At 66.6% G+C, this 15,201-nt stretch overlaps 1 protein-coding gene across 1 annotated transcript in view; it reads left to right on the top strand.

Moving 5' to 3' along the window:
- Positions 1-232: 232 nt before the first annotated feature.
- Positions 233-15,201, top strand: part of Kif26a (kinesin family member 26A) — a 33,521-nt gene continuing 18,552 nt past the window's right edge. Inside the window, exons 1-3 of the mRNA XM_069997453.1 lie at positions 233-358; positions 528-773; positions 9,828-10,256. Of these exons, the coding sequence (XP_069853554.1) occupies positions 317-358; positions 528-773; positions 9,828-10,256 (717 nt within the window). The 5' untranslated portion in view covers positions 233-316. The remainder of the gene's footprint in view (positions 359-527; positions 774-9,827; positions 10,257-15,201) is intronic.

The following is a 15,201-nucleotide window of genomic DNA, read 5'->3' as shown; positions in this document are numbered from 1 at the left end:
CCACGCGTCGGGGAGCCGCGGAGGCGCATGCGCGCGCGCGCCGCGCGTCCACGCCGCCGCCCCGGGCCGCGCGGGTCGGCCCGGCGGGGTCCTCGGCGCGGGCGGGGCCGCGCGGGGCGCCGGGTGGGAGGGGCGTCCCGGTCCCCGCCCCGCGCCCGCCCCGGCCCGCCCCCGAGCGCGCCCGCCGCCGCCGCCGCCGCGCGCCCGCCGCCACTCGCCCGGCCGCCAACTTCGGAGCCGCGGGCCGGGCCATGGGGGCGTCGGCGGGCCGGGTCACGTAGCCGCGTCCGCCGCGTCCGCCGCCTCCTCGCCGGCGATGGGCGGCCGCGGGGCCCCGCTCCGCGCGGCGCAGCCTGAGGTACGCGCGGCCGGGCCGGGGGCGGCGGCGGGGCCCGGGACGCCCCCTCGGGCCGAGCCGCGCGCGCGCCGGGGCCCCGCGGGGCGCCGGGAAGGGTGGGCGCCGGGCCCCCCGGCCCCGCGCTCCGCCGCCGGCCGCCCAGGCTCACTGTTCCCCTCCCCGCCCGCAGGTGGCCGAGGGCGGCCTGGCCCGGGAGCCGCGGCCGCTGCTGGAGGTGTCCCCGCGCCCGAAGCCGCCCGCCCGGCCGGACCCGGACCCGTGCGGCCGCCGCCCGGCCCCCGAGGGCGCCGGCGCGGGCGCGGAGCCGGGCCACGCGGCCGGCGCGGGCGGCTGGTGCCGCCACTGCCACACCAAGCTCGGGGAGCTCAAGCGCCAGGCGTGGAGGCTGGTCGGCGGGCCCGGGACGCCCCTCAGGGTAAGTGCGCGCCCCTCCGCGGGCGGCCCGGGCACCCCAGCCCGGACGCCCGAGGCTCGCGGCGGGACACGGGCCGCGCGCCCGCGGAGCCTCCCGTGGTGCCCCCTCCCGCGGGCCTCAGTTTCCCTGCGTGTGACGCTGGAGAGTTGGGACTGCGCGGCCCGGTTTCCGCTGCGGGTGGAGGGAGCGGGCAGGAGGGTTTTTTTTTTTTTCCCTTAGCTACAGATGTCCCACAGCTGGAACCACTTGTCTGTGTGTGCATCTGTGTGTGTGTGTGTCTGTGTGTCTGCCCCACGTGCCTGTCTCTGTGTGTGGCCAGCCACACACTCCACCAGGGCAGAGCCCCACCAGCCACCAGAAGAGGTTACTGGGTGTGGGGGGAACCGTGGCACCTGGGCCCTGGCAGGCCTGGGTCTGGAGGACTTCTGGGCAGGGGAGAAGGGGCGGCTGGCCCCTGCCGATGGGGTGCTCTGGGGTACCCAGTCCCACTTTCTCCATGGGGTTACGCCCATCCAGGACCTCTCTGCCTCCCACGGGTGGTGAGTGGCCAGGCCTCGGGGTTCCCGGGCTGCAGCCTCTGGGGCTGGCCGGCCTGGAAGGAGCCATTGTTCCAGGAACAATACGCCTGGAAGTTTGCGGCCCAGGGGAAGCGGCCTCTGACCTGCAGCTCTTTGAAGGAGTCTGGGAAGTGCATGTAGTCCCACTGAACGCAAACTCAATGCTCCAAGCACTTGGTGTGGTCTGGGTGCGGCCCTGGGTGCGGTTCTGGGCCGGGGCAGACCCCTGGGGACCGGCCGGGGCTGGGGGCTGGGGAGGCCTCGGCCTCTGTGTAGGGGGAGAGAGCGCGGGCCTGGCCTGGGAGGACCCTGTGGCTCCTTTGCCAAGCTCTGCACCCCAGATGGCTTGAGTCTAACTTAAAAGATGGCAGGGCTCCCTCAGAGATGCCATTTGGGAGGGACGGGCAGGGCTCCCCAGGCCCTGCAGGAGCCCGGCCAGGGCTGGGAGGGGCTCCTTGGTGGAGCTGGCCTCCCGGATGGCGGAGTGGACTTTGCCTTGTGCTGCTTCTCAGGCCCCAGGGCAGCTGGCCAGGGTCAGGCTCAGGGCTGTTGGGGGGATGGAGTCCATACCAGCTGACTCTGGAGTTGAGGGTCTCTCTTCTGTGATGGGGGAGGGTCCACACCCCTGAGTACAAGCGCCGGGTGGGGGTTCCCCTGGCCCTGGGCGGCACTGGCACCAGCGGACCAGGCTTCCGGCTGCCCTGGGCCCCACCCACCCCAGGTGTCCTCCTCTGTCACCTGGGCATGGCCCGCTGGCCTGGAGTGCCATGTTGAGGGCAGCGAGGTCCCTCGTCATTCTCCAGAGGACCGAGTCCTGGAGCCTGCCTGCACCGCCTCCCCGGGTCCTGTCCTGTTGCTTTTGTGGCTCAGAGTGCACGTGGCACGGGCTCTTTCCTGGGAGGCGAAGGAGGCCGTGTGCAGCCCGCTGAGAGTGAGCGCCCAGCTTTCACGCCTCGGAGCCCAGGCACGGGCCCTCGGCCATTTAGTGCGCGGCTAGGGTCTTCTAGAGAGGTCTAGTTCTTATTTCTGGTCCCAGGGAGGTGAACTCTTGAGAACAGTTGAAGGGTTTGCAGAGAAGGGAGCTGCCTCTTTCTCTCTCGCAGCTGTAGCAGTGGCGCGAGGCTGGGACCCGTGCCCTGGGGTCCCTGCCTGGCCTCCAGCCTGCCAGCGTCACCGTGAGCTTGCTGGTCACTCACTCTGCTGGCTCTTGGTCCCCTTTCCCTGCTCCAGCACTGGTCTCTGCGGTGCCCGTGTCGCAGCCGTGCAGACTGGTGTTGGGCAAGGCGGGCTGTGGTGTCCAGGACCTCTCTGCTGCCCGCTGCTCTCCTCTGAGTCCAGGAGGGAGGGAACATCCTCCTCCTGCCCAGCGCCCAGGGCAGGCTTGTCCCGCCCCATCTGCGAAGCCGTGGGGCCTGGGTGTGGGGGAGGGCCCCACTGTGTCCCCTTCCCCCCCAGGTCCCCAGGCCTGTCCCCTGGCTTAGGATGCCTGCGTGGCCTGGATTCACACCTGTGGCCTGGCTTCCTGTGGTCTCTGGGCCACATCCTCTGTGGGTCTGGAACCACACTCCTCCTCTGTCTTAGATGTCTTCCTTCTCCCCAGTCCTCCTGCCACCACTGCTGTGGTCCTTCATGGCCCCTTCCCAGGGGGCGCGCCATGCATAGCATGCCCTTCTCCGAGGCCAGAGCCAGGACCTTCCCCTGGACATAGCCGAGCCTGCTACCCTCCCCGTCCTGTGTCCTCATCTGCCACAGTGAAATGGCCACCAGTTCCGTAGCCCCTAATCTTTGTCCCCAGCCCAGCCCGCTCCAGGCAGCAGCTCCGCCAGGGGAAAACAGTGACCACGGGATGTTTGCTGAGTGGCTGAGGGACAGCTTTTCCTCCTGCACCTCTGTGGGGGCGGCTGGGCCGGATTCCTGCTCTGTTCCCGGACACTGTCCCATGCAGGGCGGTGCTCAGGTTTGCTGCAGAGGCCCCTTCTCCGCTCGGGTGGGGTGGGGGCTTGGGTCACAAGCTGCTGCCACACGTGCCCCTGGGAGGTGGCGGCTCCTCCAGAGACCCTGTGACATTTGAGGTGTCAATACCAGCACTGAATTGATTATCACCCCAACTGGGAGAGGATCGATTCTCATTTAGCTCTTGCAAACCTCCTGCTCATCTGAGGCTGGGGTCTTGTTCCCCTGCCTTCCAAGTGCCTCAGAGCCCCTGGACCGCCTTGCTTGTGTGTGTGTGTGTGTGTGTGTGTGTGTGTGTGTGTGTGTGTGTGTGTGTGTGTGTGTGTGTGTGTGTGTGTGTGTGTGTGTGTGTGTGTATGTGTTGTACAGCCTCCTCTCATGTGTGTGGCTCTTGGTTGCCTCTCCTTCCACCTGGGTGAGGGGGGAAGTCCTCCTCTCCCCAGCCTCTGAGAACTGTCTGCAAGGCCCCCAGCTCTGACGTTACATTGTGATTTTGAGACCTTGGGTCTGTGGCCCTCCAAACAAGGTGTAGCCCTGGGTGGGTGAGCCAGGCTGGAGGCTTCCCCTGCCATGCCCCCTTCCCCCTGCCTCCCCCCTCTCCCCTGCTGTGGGGAGCCAGGCCTGGGCTCCACCTGCTGCCTGCAGGCTGGCGGGCTGGCCGCCTGGGGCACTGCGGGGTGGGGCCTGGGCGGCGTCGGCTCTTTCCCACCTGAGCCCAGGTGGCACCTGGGGCAGGTGTGGGGGGCAGTGCTCCTTTGGCTGGCAGGGGACAGGGTGATTCATGGGGAAGCAGTCTGCTCCTGGGGCTCGACTGGGAAGTTTGGGGTTCCAGGCTGCTGATGGGAGGCAGAGGGGCTGGTGGAGGCCTCTGCTGCCATTGCTAGCGGACGTTAGAGGATGACCCGAGATAGGAGCTGGCGTCCTCTGACCTCTTCTGGGTCAGCTGTGTCCAGGGGTCACAGTTGGTAGAGGAGCCGTCCAGGGGCTGGGATAGCTGTTTGTCTTGTGTGAGGGATCCAGCTGTCGTACCAGGGGCTGAGTGTGGCGGCCGGCCTCACTGCCCTTCTTCAGCGGTGGGGGAGGCGGGGAATCCACACAGGCCTCGTGAACTGCTGCGCGAACTGCTGTGTAAGCGGGGCTTGCGGTGGCCTGGGCGGGCCAGGGAATGGCCCCGAGGCCTTCCCTCATCTCCCTCCGTGGTTCCCGAGGGCCTCACCTTTGGGAGTCAGAAGGGCTGTGAGGAAGAGCCATCCCCCGTCCCTGTCTGCCAGGAAGCTCACGGTAGATCAGTCTCCTTCCTTCCGTCCTGTCGCGGTGACCAAGCTGGTCTGACGGAGCTGGTCATTCTTGCGGGTTGCAGCGGTGACCGGCTCCCGTTGTGTGTCTGCCAGAGCACGTCTTGCGAGGCCGGCCCTGGTCTGCTCAGCTTGGCCGGGTCACGGGGACCCGGGCAGTCGAGGGGCGTCTAGAAGGCCCAGACAGCCCTTCGGTGCCCTCTGCCAGCTGCGGGACAGGCTGGCCTCTGCCCTGGGGCTCCAGCTTCTCACTCTGTGCTGGGGTGAACGCTGTGCCAAAGGAAATTCTCCCGGGAAGGTGGACCTGGGGCAGGACACAGAGGCTTCAGTTTCTCCATCTGTGAGCAGGGTCCTGGTGGAGTCTCTCTTGCTCCTGTCGGGCTGGGGGTCCTTGTAGCCAGGGCTGCATCTCAGGTGGGGCTCTCCGGGGTATGCGGCTGGCTGCAGACACCCAGTGTTCCCAGCCTTGTCTGGGCGCGGTGGCAGGCTTCCAGAGGGAGGAGGCCGGCGGGGCTGTGCGGGCCCGGACTGGCCTGTGGAGCTGGTGGATGTGTGGTCATTCATGGCCCAGGGCCATGCCTGGCGCCTGCTGTGGCTGGTCCCGGGTGGCCGCTCTGACATGTGGCATGTGTGAGCCTTTGACCCTGGGTGATGAGGTCAGGCTGGGCCACTGCCTGTTGGCCGATGGAATGTGCCAGGCCGGACTTTGCTTGGTGCTTTGTGCCGGGAGAGGCTCAGGCTCAGGGCCTTCCGGGACCCCGCCCTCCCCCTGTGGTCCCTGCCTGCGGCCTTGGGCCACGGCCCAGGGGCCTCACCATTCCTGCCGGCCCAGGACTGAGGGATTGTCCTCCAGCCTTCCCTGGCTTGCCTCGGGCAGCTCTGGGCACCTCTCCTTGGCACCTACACCTGCCTCCTGCCTGGGAAGGCATCTGAAGATAGATACCCTGGTTTCCTCACTCTCCAGGCCCAGAAACCCATTCTGCTCCTGAGGACCGGGCTGGGCTGGGGAGGTCGGCCTGGAGGCCCTCCAGGAGGGGGAAGCGGGCGGTGGCCAGGGCGAAGCTTGGGGTAGATCCCCAGAGTCATCTGACCTGGTTGCACGTGTCCACTGCTGCTGGGGCCTCCGAGCCTCGGAGTGACACGGGCACCGGTTCCCTCCACGGGAGCAGGGTGGAGGCAGGTCCCTGGTGCGTGGGGCGGGGCCTCGCTGTTGAGTTTGGGTGAGGATGGGACACGGGACTGTGGCCACAGGTCCTCTGAGGGGAGGAAGTTGGCCTGTGCTGCCTGGGCTGGGCGGGGCTGGGGCTGGCCCAGATGCTTCTTGTGGGTTTGGGTTCCTGCTCTCATCTGGCGGCCTTGCAGTGTGAGCTGGGTGGGCGGGTGGACAGCAGGGCCAGCGCGTCCAGTCAGCACCAGAGCTGTGTGTGGGCAAAGGGTGTAGCGGCTCTGAGGAGGGACGGTGCCGCCCGCAGGCTGGAGACCGGGTGCCCTCACAGACTGGTTCTCCATCTGCAGCGCCTGACTTTCCTACCCAGAGCCTGGGGAAGGCCTTGCTGAGTCGGGTCTTTTCCGTGACCCTGCTGGGATCTCCGGTGTCTTCTGAAGGGAGCGTGTTCTGGGCAGGTCTGCGGCTCCTCACTTCCCTGGGCGGCTAGTGGTGCTGTTTCCTGCCGGCAGCAGGGGCCTGGCTTGGCTGTGTGCACGGCTAGTGGTGCTGTTTCCTGCCGGCAGCAGGGGCCTGGCTTGGCTGTGTGCACGCCCCAGGATGGCCAGCTAGGGAGCTCCTGGCCTCGGCGGGCCCAGCCAGTGGCACCGGCAGGCTCCCCTGTGGCCAGCTTCTGATCCTGTCCCCAGCACCTGCAGTGCAGATTCACCGCTGCCCCGAAGCTGGGGGGCGGGGGAAACAGGTGCACGGGGCTCTGTGCCTCACCCACTGGCTGCAGCCTATTCCACAGACTGTCCCCGCCTCCCCAAGGCTGCCTGTGCCTGCCTGGCCTGCTGTTCCAGGGCCTGGCTGCCGGCAGGGAGGCCAGTGGCGGGGAACAGGGCAGGCCTTTGAGGGGGAGGTCTCAATGGGGGGATCTGTCCGGAGCAGTCCCGCCGGGCCGCGCCTGGCACGGGGCTGGGGTGGCGTGCTGGGCAGTGCTGGGTGGGCTGGCCTGCCTCCTTGGATGCCCCTCTGCTTTGAGAACTGCAGATCCACAGCCTGCAGCCTGGGCCTCGAGTGAGAGGCTGGCAGGGGTGGGCGGGGCCGAGGGCAGAGCCCCACTGGCAATTTCCAGGCTGGAACACTCAGCACTCCCTGGCCCCTGGGCCCCCAGCCCCACCAGTCTGCTGGAGACAGAGGAATGTTCTGGAGCAGCCCCTGGCCCCGCAGGCAGCCCCAGTCCTTTCCTGGACCTGTTGTGAACTCCGGAAAGAGCAGCTTAGGGGTCACAGCCTAGAGGCTTTGTTTGGGAAGGGAAGGGAGGAAGAGGCGGAGGGGTCGGTGGCAGGGACGGCAGCGGGGTCCTGGGCTTGGCTGTCCACTTGCTCGCACCCTGTGGTGTCCGGCAGGAGAGGCCAGGGTCTCAGGCCCTCGGCCTGTCTCCCCTGAGCCACCCTGCTTGAGGGAGCGGGGGTCCCGTGACAGCTCCGAGGGGGTCTCCCGCGGGGTTGGTGGCCCCTGGTCTGCTCGGCCGGGGTGGGGGGGGTGTCTGTTCTGCTGGTCAGGCTGGGTCAGGCCTGGAGCCCACACATCTCCAGGCCAGGCACCGGCTATGCACGGAGAAGGAAATGGAAGGATTACTTACAGCAGCTCGGAGACCCAGAAACAAAATAAAAGCTGAAAAGTCATCATTTTCAAGTAAGAGAGGCCCCAAAACCTACTGTGTGGTGTGGGGGAGCGCAGCGTTCAATTGAATCAGAGTAAGAAAAACACTTTCCAAGCGCAAGTAAAATATCTGTTTAATTAGACCATAAAGAGGAAATTAAAAGTAATATTTTGCAGTGGAGTAATTACTGTCTTTCTGAAACCACTGACTCGGGTGAGTAGCAGCCTGGGCGCCCGGCTTTCAGGGGTTCAAATCTTAAAACGTGGGGGCTGACCCCTGGGGCTGTGGCGGGGGCTGGGGAAGGGTCTGGTTGCGCGGGCTGGGCCCCTCCTGCTCTAGACGTGCCAAGTCCCACCAGCGGCAAGATGTTGGCTGGAGGGAGCAGAGTTCATAAGTGGCTGCCACGGGAGGTGGGGGGAGTGGGCTGGAGGAGGGCAGAGACAGGGCAGAGCAGCCGGACGCAGGCTGGGGTCTGAGCTCAGTGAGGTGCTTCGTGGGGAGCAGCAGGTGCGGGGCCCTTCGGAGGCTCTGAGGAGCCGTGAAGGTCGCGCGCACGGGGCTGTGCTCTGCGGTTGCTGTCCTGCCTGTCTTGCACACGCGTGCGCCCCTGGGGAGATGTCTTGATCCCCCTGGAGCAAACAGTATGGTGAGACCCGATCAGAGGCTCTGGGTCCCTGGGTTCCCCTTTCTGTCCCCCACTGCAGCCTGGCCCGCCTGAGAGACCCAGGGTGTCCCTGCTGTGTGACGGACAGGTGACCCTGCTGGGCCTGAGCCTGGGGCTGGTGGGCCCGGGAGTAGGGGGTAGTTAGGAGATGGACTTCCTTGACCTAGCAGAGCTGCTGTCCCCAAACCAGGCTGTGGCCTCAGAGCCCCACCTGGCCCTTGCCCTCAGACCTGCCTCCTGGCCCCTGCCCTACTCTTAAGGCTGCCCTGATCCCGAAGCTGGGGTGGTGGAGGGAATCCCCCAGAGGCCCCAGAACAAAGGGCTGGCTGGACTGGGCTGGTTTGGGCTGGGCTGCTGGTCCAGGGCCTGGGGCTGGAGTTGGGGGCGGGGCCCCAGTCTTTTAAGTTGGGTTAATGGCTCCAGCAGGCTGTACTTCCTTCCCCTCCACAGCCCCCTGCTGAGTGGAAAAACCAGCCCAATCAAAAAGGAGTGGACAGGAAAATGGGCAGCTGTCCTCAGCCTGGGGCTGGCCCCCACCAGCCAGCATTCCTGCCCGGCCCTCAGTCCTGCAGAGCTCCCTGTGGCTGAGGCCAGTGAATTCCCTGGGGCGCAGGAGGAGCGGGGTGTTGGCTAATCAGGACCAGGCCTGCCAGGCACTTCAGAGCCTGGAGACAATCCAGGCCTTCCGGAACAGGCTGGCGTGTGCTGGGCCTGGCAGGGGTCACCCCTTCCTCTGTCTGGGGCCGTGGGGGAGGGGCTTAGGCTGCAGAGTGTGGAGTGGAGCTGGGGGCCAGAGGAAGAGAGACCCCAGGCCCCTGCCACGGTGGGTCCCTGCCCCTCGCAGTGTTGGGTACCCCAGGGCACGGCTGTGGCCGGTGGGAGCTCCTGTGCGTTGTGGCCACGGCTGCTGACCACACAGCAGGCACAGGGAATGTCCCTGTGGGACAGCAGCCTCGGTTTCCACATCTGAGGAATGAACGCGCCTCTTCCGTGGTCAGCTGGGTGGCTGGATCAGGCCCAGGCCTGTGTGTGGCCGGCGAAGCACTGGGGTCTGCCTGGGCCAGGGTGGGAGGGGTGCCCGGGCCAGGCCGCTGGGGTGTGCGGAGTGGTCTGCAGGGAAGACCTGGAGCTCTTAGCCAGCTGTCACGCGCACACTCCAGCCTCGTCACAGTCACGTCTGCCCGTGTGACCCAGGGCTCCCTGCCTTGTGTTTGGGGCTGGCCGGTGCCTTCAAGAGCAGGACCGGCTTCAGCCAGGCTCGGGCTCTGGCCCTGAGGGGCTGCGGAGGAGGGTGGGCAGAGCCTGGCCAAGTAGCGGGGAGGCCCTGCCTCCTCCTCTGCCACTGTGGAAGGTGTGGCCCTCCACCCTGCTCCCCAGTGGGCATCGGCTCCTGCTCCTGCCCATCTCTGCCCAGTGCCCTCACTGTTCGCGCTGGGCGAAGGAGGCCCTGTGGCCTGGTCTCTACTCACTGGCCTCCTGCCTGAGCTTCCCAGCATCTCTGCTGCCGGGTTTGGTTGTCCGGGAGCTGCAAGCACATCGTAGGCACGAGCAGGAGGCTACTAAGGGCCCTGAAGACTTCACCATTAAGCTCTGATAATTATTTTCCTGCTGGGATCCCATGGATGAAATGGTTCAGGCTTGTTAGTCGGTTATGGATGGTGCTGGGTTGGTGTGGGAGCTTGCTGCGCCGTGGGGGCCGAGTCGGACGGCGGGCTCCTTGCCGGGCTCTGTGAGTCCTGGCGCTGACCGGTTTTGTCCCTTGCTGTCCGCAGGATCCCTGCCTGTCTGCTCTGCTTCTCGACAAGCTCCCAGCACCCGGGGTCTTGCCAGCATGCCGTCCGGAGGCCGAGAGCCGCTGTGACGTCTGTGCCACACACCTGCACCAGCTCACGAGGGAGGCCCTGCACCTGCTCCAGGGCCCGGCCGGCCGGGGTGGCCCTGATGTCCCAGCTCCCAGCCCCGGAACCATGACCAACGCCAAGGACACACCTGGGCCCGTAGGCCCTGCGGGGAGACCGCCCCCAGCAGGGCCCGACAGGAGGAAAGGCCCAGCCTGGCCGTCCGGACCGAGCGTCCAGGTGTCCGTGGCACCCGCGGGCCTTGGGGGTGCTCTGAGCACCGTCACCATCCAGGCCCAGCAGTGCCTGGAGGGCGTGTGGGGTCTCTCGAGGATCAACAGCTTCCTGCCGCCCACCTGCCTGGTGAGTGCCCGAGCGGGCTGAGCAGAGCTGGGGGCTTGGCATGGTGCCTTCTGGTCATGGGGCCCGGAAGTGGGAGGTGGTCCCCGGGCCTGGCGCGGGTCCCCGGGCCCGGTGCTGGTCCCTGGGCAGTGCTGGTCCCCGGGCCTGGTGCTATTCCCCAGGCGTGGTGCTGGTGGGAAGGGTCTCTCACCCTTGGGAGTGGCTGCAGATGGTTTTGGCCAGCCTGCCTGTGATGCTGTGGATTGGCAGAGGCCCAAGCTTGGCTGAGATGAGTCCAGACCCTTCCTGGGGTGGGGAGCGGGCAGCACCTGCCTGTGAGAGTGAGCTAAGCTAGGCTGGCCCCCTTCCACCGTCTCCATGGACAGGGGCCGCCTGGCGCCAAGGGCAAGGCCCCTGGTCTACAGTACGGCTGCAGGCCCGCCCGCCAAGCTGGGCCTGGTCCCTCCGGCTTCCCCTCCCCACGGAACCCACCAGGGGGCCTTGCAGTGGCTGGGCTCTCCAGGGAGCCCCTAGTGGGGCTGGACAGCGGCCACGTGGCCTGAGAAGCAAGCTCGGTGGCCACTCTGTGTCTGGGTGCCCCCAGCATCCTGTGCCCTCTGTTTTCCAGCTGGGAGAATGGGTTTGGAGGGGGACTTTTCTGGGACGTTGGAGAGCGAGGTCTGAGTTTACGAAGTGTGGCCACGTGGCTGTGCCAGCCACTCTGCACAGCCCCTGCCCAACTTGAGACACTGCTCTGGGGCTGCCTGCCTGTCCCCAGCCAGAGGCCCCGCCTGGGGAGGGGGTGCCAGTTAGTGCAGGTGGAGGGCATGGCCAGCAGAGCTAGGAGAGGCTTGAGGCTCCGTGGGGAAGGCTGTAGGAGGGGGCAGAGGCCAGGGGGAGTCCCAGGCCGTAGGTGGGTGCGAGGAGCATTGTCTCCACAGGATCTGCCTTCCAGGTATTTGGCTCTGGGTGTGGGAGACTGGAATGGGCTGGCCAGCCCTCAGCCGTGGTCTCCCAGCCAGCAGGCATTCCAGGAGGGTGGATGGAGGCTCAGGGAAGCCCACACCCTCCGGACAATGTTTTGAGATCTCTTCGGTTGACAGGCCCACCCCCTGGGATGAGGCTACCGAGAAGCCTTCCCGGCTCCTCCGGAGCTGGTTCTGGAGCTGCCTGTTGAGGCCAGTCTTTTGAGGCCATTCTGTTCTAGGGTTAGGGTACAGAGGAGGATCATGGCATCTTGTTGGTTGGCTGATTCATCCAGCAAGGGCCCCATTGTTCCTGGTATGATAGCACAGGGCTCCGTGTATCAACCCGAAGGGATCTTGGGGTGGGGACTGGGCCTCCTGGGAGGAGCTGCCCATGTGGTGCAGAAGGTGCCGGTGCACATCTGGAGGGGGCAGGCCCCGAGGGAAACCGGTGACGCCTGAGTTAAGAAGCTCACCGACCATCTTCCCTGCCATGTTCCCACGCTGGCGCCCACGGCCGGCCAGTATGCCTGACCCCAAATTGAGCAGGCTGACCTGGGGTGTTTACTGTGGTCCTGGTGGCGGGGCCCCGTGTGCCAGCAATGCCATAAAACGTGGGCATTTAAGACACCCCCTCCTCGCTTTATGTGCACATCGATTGTGTTCAGGTAGGTAGGAATGGATTTATAATTAGAGAACAGTCCCCACAATCAATAGGGAGATTATTAGAACCATAAATAGAACTTTAGGGTTCAGATGAGGTAATGCACTCTTCCTCCCCTCCTTCCTCCACACCGTGACATCGATCATTAGAGACGGCCCTGGAGTGATAAAACACTGCCGTACACTCTAGAATTAAACACTTCTGGAGTGTAGCGCTGTGAATCTGTCACAGACCAAATGTAGGCCCTGGCAAGAGTGGGATTGTCTGGGCAGTGGGCGAGGGGGGTGGGGCGGGGGGCTGCAGTGGTTCCAGCGCGGGGTGTGGGGGGGCGATGGGGGGGCGATGGGGGGGCGGGGGGCTGCAGTGGTTCCAGCGCGGGGTGTGGGGGGGCGGGGGGCTGCAGTGGTTCCAGTGCGGGGTGTGGGGGGGCGATGGGGGGGGCGGGGGGCTGCAGTGGTTCCAGCGCAGGGTGTGGGGGGGCGATGGGGGGGGTGGGAGCAGCCGTGAGCGCAGTAGGCACTTCTCTCTGGAGGCAGAGGAAGGGGGGACTTGGACATCCATCACCAGGAGAGAAGAGTCACCCAGGGCACGGGGGTTGTCCTGAGCCTCAGGCAGAGTCTGCCTTGTGCCTTGGCTGCAGCCAGTGTAGCTGAAACCAGCCCCACAGTCCGTGTTATTTTCCTGAGCGTAGAGAGGGGCCCTGTCTGGTCCGTTCTGCCTGCTTAGTGTCCAGACTGTTCTGGAACTCTGGTAGCCAGCCAGGCTGTTATTTCCCTATTGTCAGCCAGTGGCAGCTGGAATCAGCCACTGTCCCCACCCTGACTGCCCTGAGAGTGCGGCCCGCAGGCCCTTCCTGTGTTCCTGGTTAGCGGCCGAAGCCTGGGGGAGGCCCTGGGAGTGGGTTTCCCGCCATGACAGTGGGGTGGTGCGTCGGGGGGCTCTGCTGCCGTCCTGGCCTGCCTGCTTGCCTTGCGCTCAGAGCTCTGTGTGGTTCTCGGTGCCACGGAGCCATCGGGGCCGACCAGACGCTGGGAGGAAAGGGTGCTGGCTAGGCTTGGGCCCATCTGGGTGGCCCTGGACTCTGCTAGGGTGGGCCTCAGTGTACTTTCTGTGGAAGAGGGACACCCCCCCCCCACACACACCTGTGGGAGGCCTGTTTCAGTCAGGACGAAGCCCTGTGGGCTCAGATTTCCCATCTTGGGGTTGCCCCAGAGGCCTCTGGGTGACAGGTCAGGGCTTCATGGGCCGGTGAGATGGCACAGCTGGGCTTGAGCCCCCAATCCCTCTGCGGGCGGTGCCCCTGCACAGAGGGGGGGCTGCTGTGTCAGCCCTGAGCTGCCCCCCTCCCCTCACTACCACCAACCCCCCCACAGCGCTGCCCGCCCTCCCCTCACCCCCACTGAGCTGCCCCCCTCCCCTCACTACCACCAACCCCCCCACAGCGCTGCCCGCCCTCCCCTCACCCCCACTGAGCTGCCCTCCCTCACTACCACCAACCCCCCCACAGCGCTGCCCTCACCTCCCCTCACCCCCACAGCGCTGCCCTCACCTCCCCTCACCCCCACAGCGCTGCCCTCACCTCCCCTCACCCCCACAGCGCTGCCCTCACCTCCCCTCACCCCCACAGCGCTGCCCTCACCTCCCCTCACCCCCCCCACAGCGCTGCCCGCCCTCACCTCACCCCCACAGCGCTGCCCTCACCTCCCCTCACCCCCACAGCGCTGCCCTCACCTCCCCTCACCCCGCCCCCCCCCACAGCGCCGCCCTCACCTCACTCCCCCCCACTGAGCTGCCCGCCCTCACCTCCCCCCGCCCCCCCCCACAGCGCTGCCTGGGCTTGCTGGAGGCCAGTCCGGGGTGGTGGAGGCCAAGGGCTCAGAGGAGGCAGGCCTGTGCCAGCGTGTGTGGGGAGGCCTGTGGGGAAGGTCCCACGCGGTGAGTGGACACGGGTGCCCCGCTGGCTGGGGGGCAGTGCCCCTGCACTGCCAGCCGTGCCCCGGCCGGGCACCGCTCACGCTCTCTCCTCTCTTCATGCTTTTCCTTCCGTTGCTGCTTTCTGTTTGGTGCCCGCCCCGTCCCCTCTCCCCTCGTGTCGTGGTCTTCCTTCTGGCCGGCCCTCCCACTCCGCCCTTGCTTTGGGATGGCTTCTTTGCGCTTGCCTGGGCTCTGCTTCTGGCAGGAGTTGGCAGTGGCCGTCCCGGTGGACGCAGCCGTGTCACGGCAGCTCGTGGGACGGTGGAGCTGAGCGCGTGCAGGATTCCCGGCACAGGTCAGTGTGGAGGCTCAGCCTCGCAGGCATGCGCCGCCTGCTGGAAGCGGACATGCTGCTGGGGATGCTGGGGGGCGGCTGGGCCCCCGCAAACGTGGGTGGAGCGGCCCCACGGGGCAGCGGCGGCAGCCTCGCCCCTGCTTCTGCTCCTGTGTCCAGCAGCAAGCCCATGTCCTGGGCTATCAGGCCTGGCTGGGGCTCTCGCCCGGGGGTGCCAGCCCACCCGTAGGGGCCAGAGCGGCAGGAGGCAGTGCACCTGCACCCCGTAGCCCACCCTGCTGCCGCTGTGCTCAGTGAAGCCCCGCTCTGTTCTGAGGAGCGTGGTTCCCACGGTGAGCATAGCTTCACGGTTTTTGTGCTGTCACTTCAGGCTCAGAGAAAAGGTTTGGGCCTTTCATAGTCCCCGTTACTGGGTGCACAGGAATCCACGTGTGAGGTGGCGGGGTGGCTGGGAGGGAGGGAGGTGGCCAGGCTGGGTTCTGAGGGCATGTAGGGGTGGGTGGCCAGTGTGGTCTGCTGCACCATACCCAGCGTGCTGCCCCGGGCTCACCCTCCCGCTCCACGTTTGCCCTTTGCTGCTGCTGCTGGCGCTGCCGTTCCTTCTCTTGGCTCTGGGGGAGTGTTCCCTGCCCAGAGGCCGTGGGGGTGCTGGGCTAACACTGGCCTAATGCTTGGGACACTCCGAGGACTGAGCTGATTCTGCTGTGTCCCGGGCAGTGTCTCGAGGCTGGTCCTGGCCGTGGAGTGGGCGAGATGAGGCCCTCTCCTGTGGTGAGGGCAGCTGCCCTTGACAGCAGGTCCACCTGCCAGGGTCTCCAGTCCTGCCTGGCGTGGGGGTTCTGGCTGGCCTCCGTACCCTGGGACATCCGGGCATATCTTCTCAGCCTGGGAACCCCATCCACTGCCAGCCAGGATTTGGGGCACTGTGGGCAGAGGTGTGGACCCCTCTCAGGAGCACATGGAGCTGGTGCTGTGGAGGCCTTGGGACGGCAGCCCCCGGGGGGCCCGGTGTCCCGTCCTGCCCTGCTGGGGTTGCGTCCCCTCCCCCTCCAGAGCCCGGGGCCGAGG

The sequence above is a fragment of the Dipodomys merriami genome, unplaced genomic scaffold (genome assembly GCF_024711535.1).
Source record: "Dipodomys merriami isolate MVZ:Mamm:240054 unplaced genomic scaffold, mDipMer1.0.p SCAF_50, whole genome shotgun sequence".
Taxonomy (NCBI): domain Eukaryota; kingdom Metazoa; phylum Chordata; class Mammalia; order Rodentia; family Heteromyidae; genus Dipodomys; species Dipodomys merriami.
This window is presented reverse-complemented; position numbering and strand designations above follow the sequence as displayed.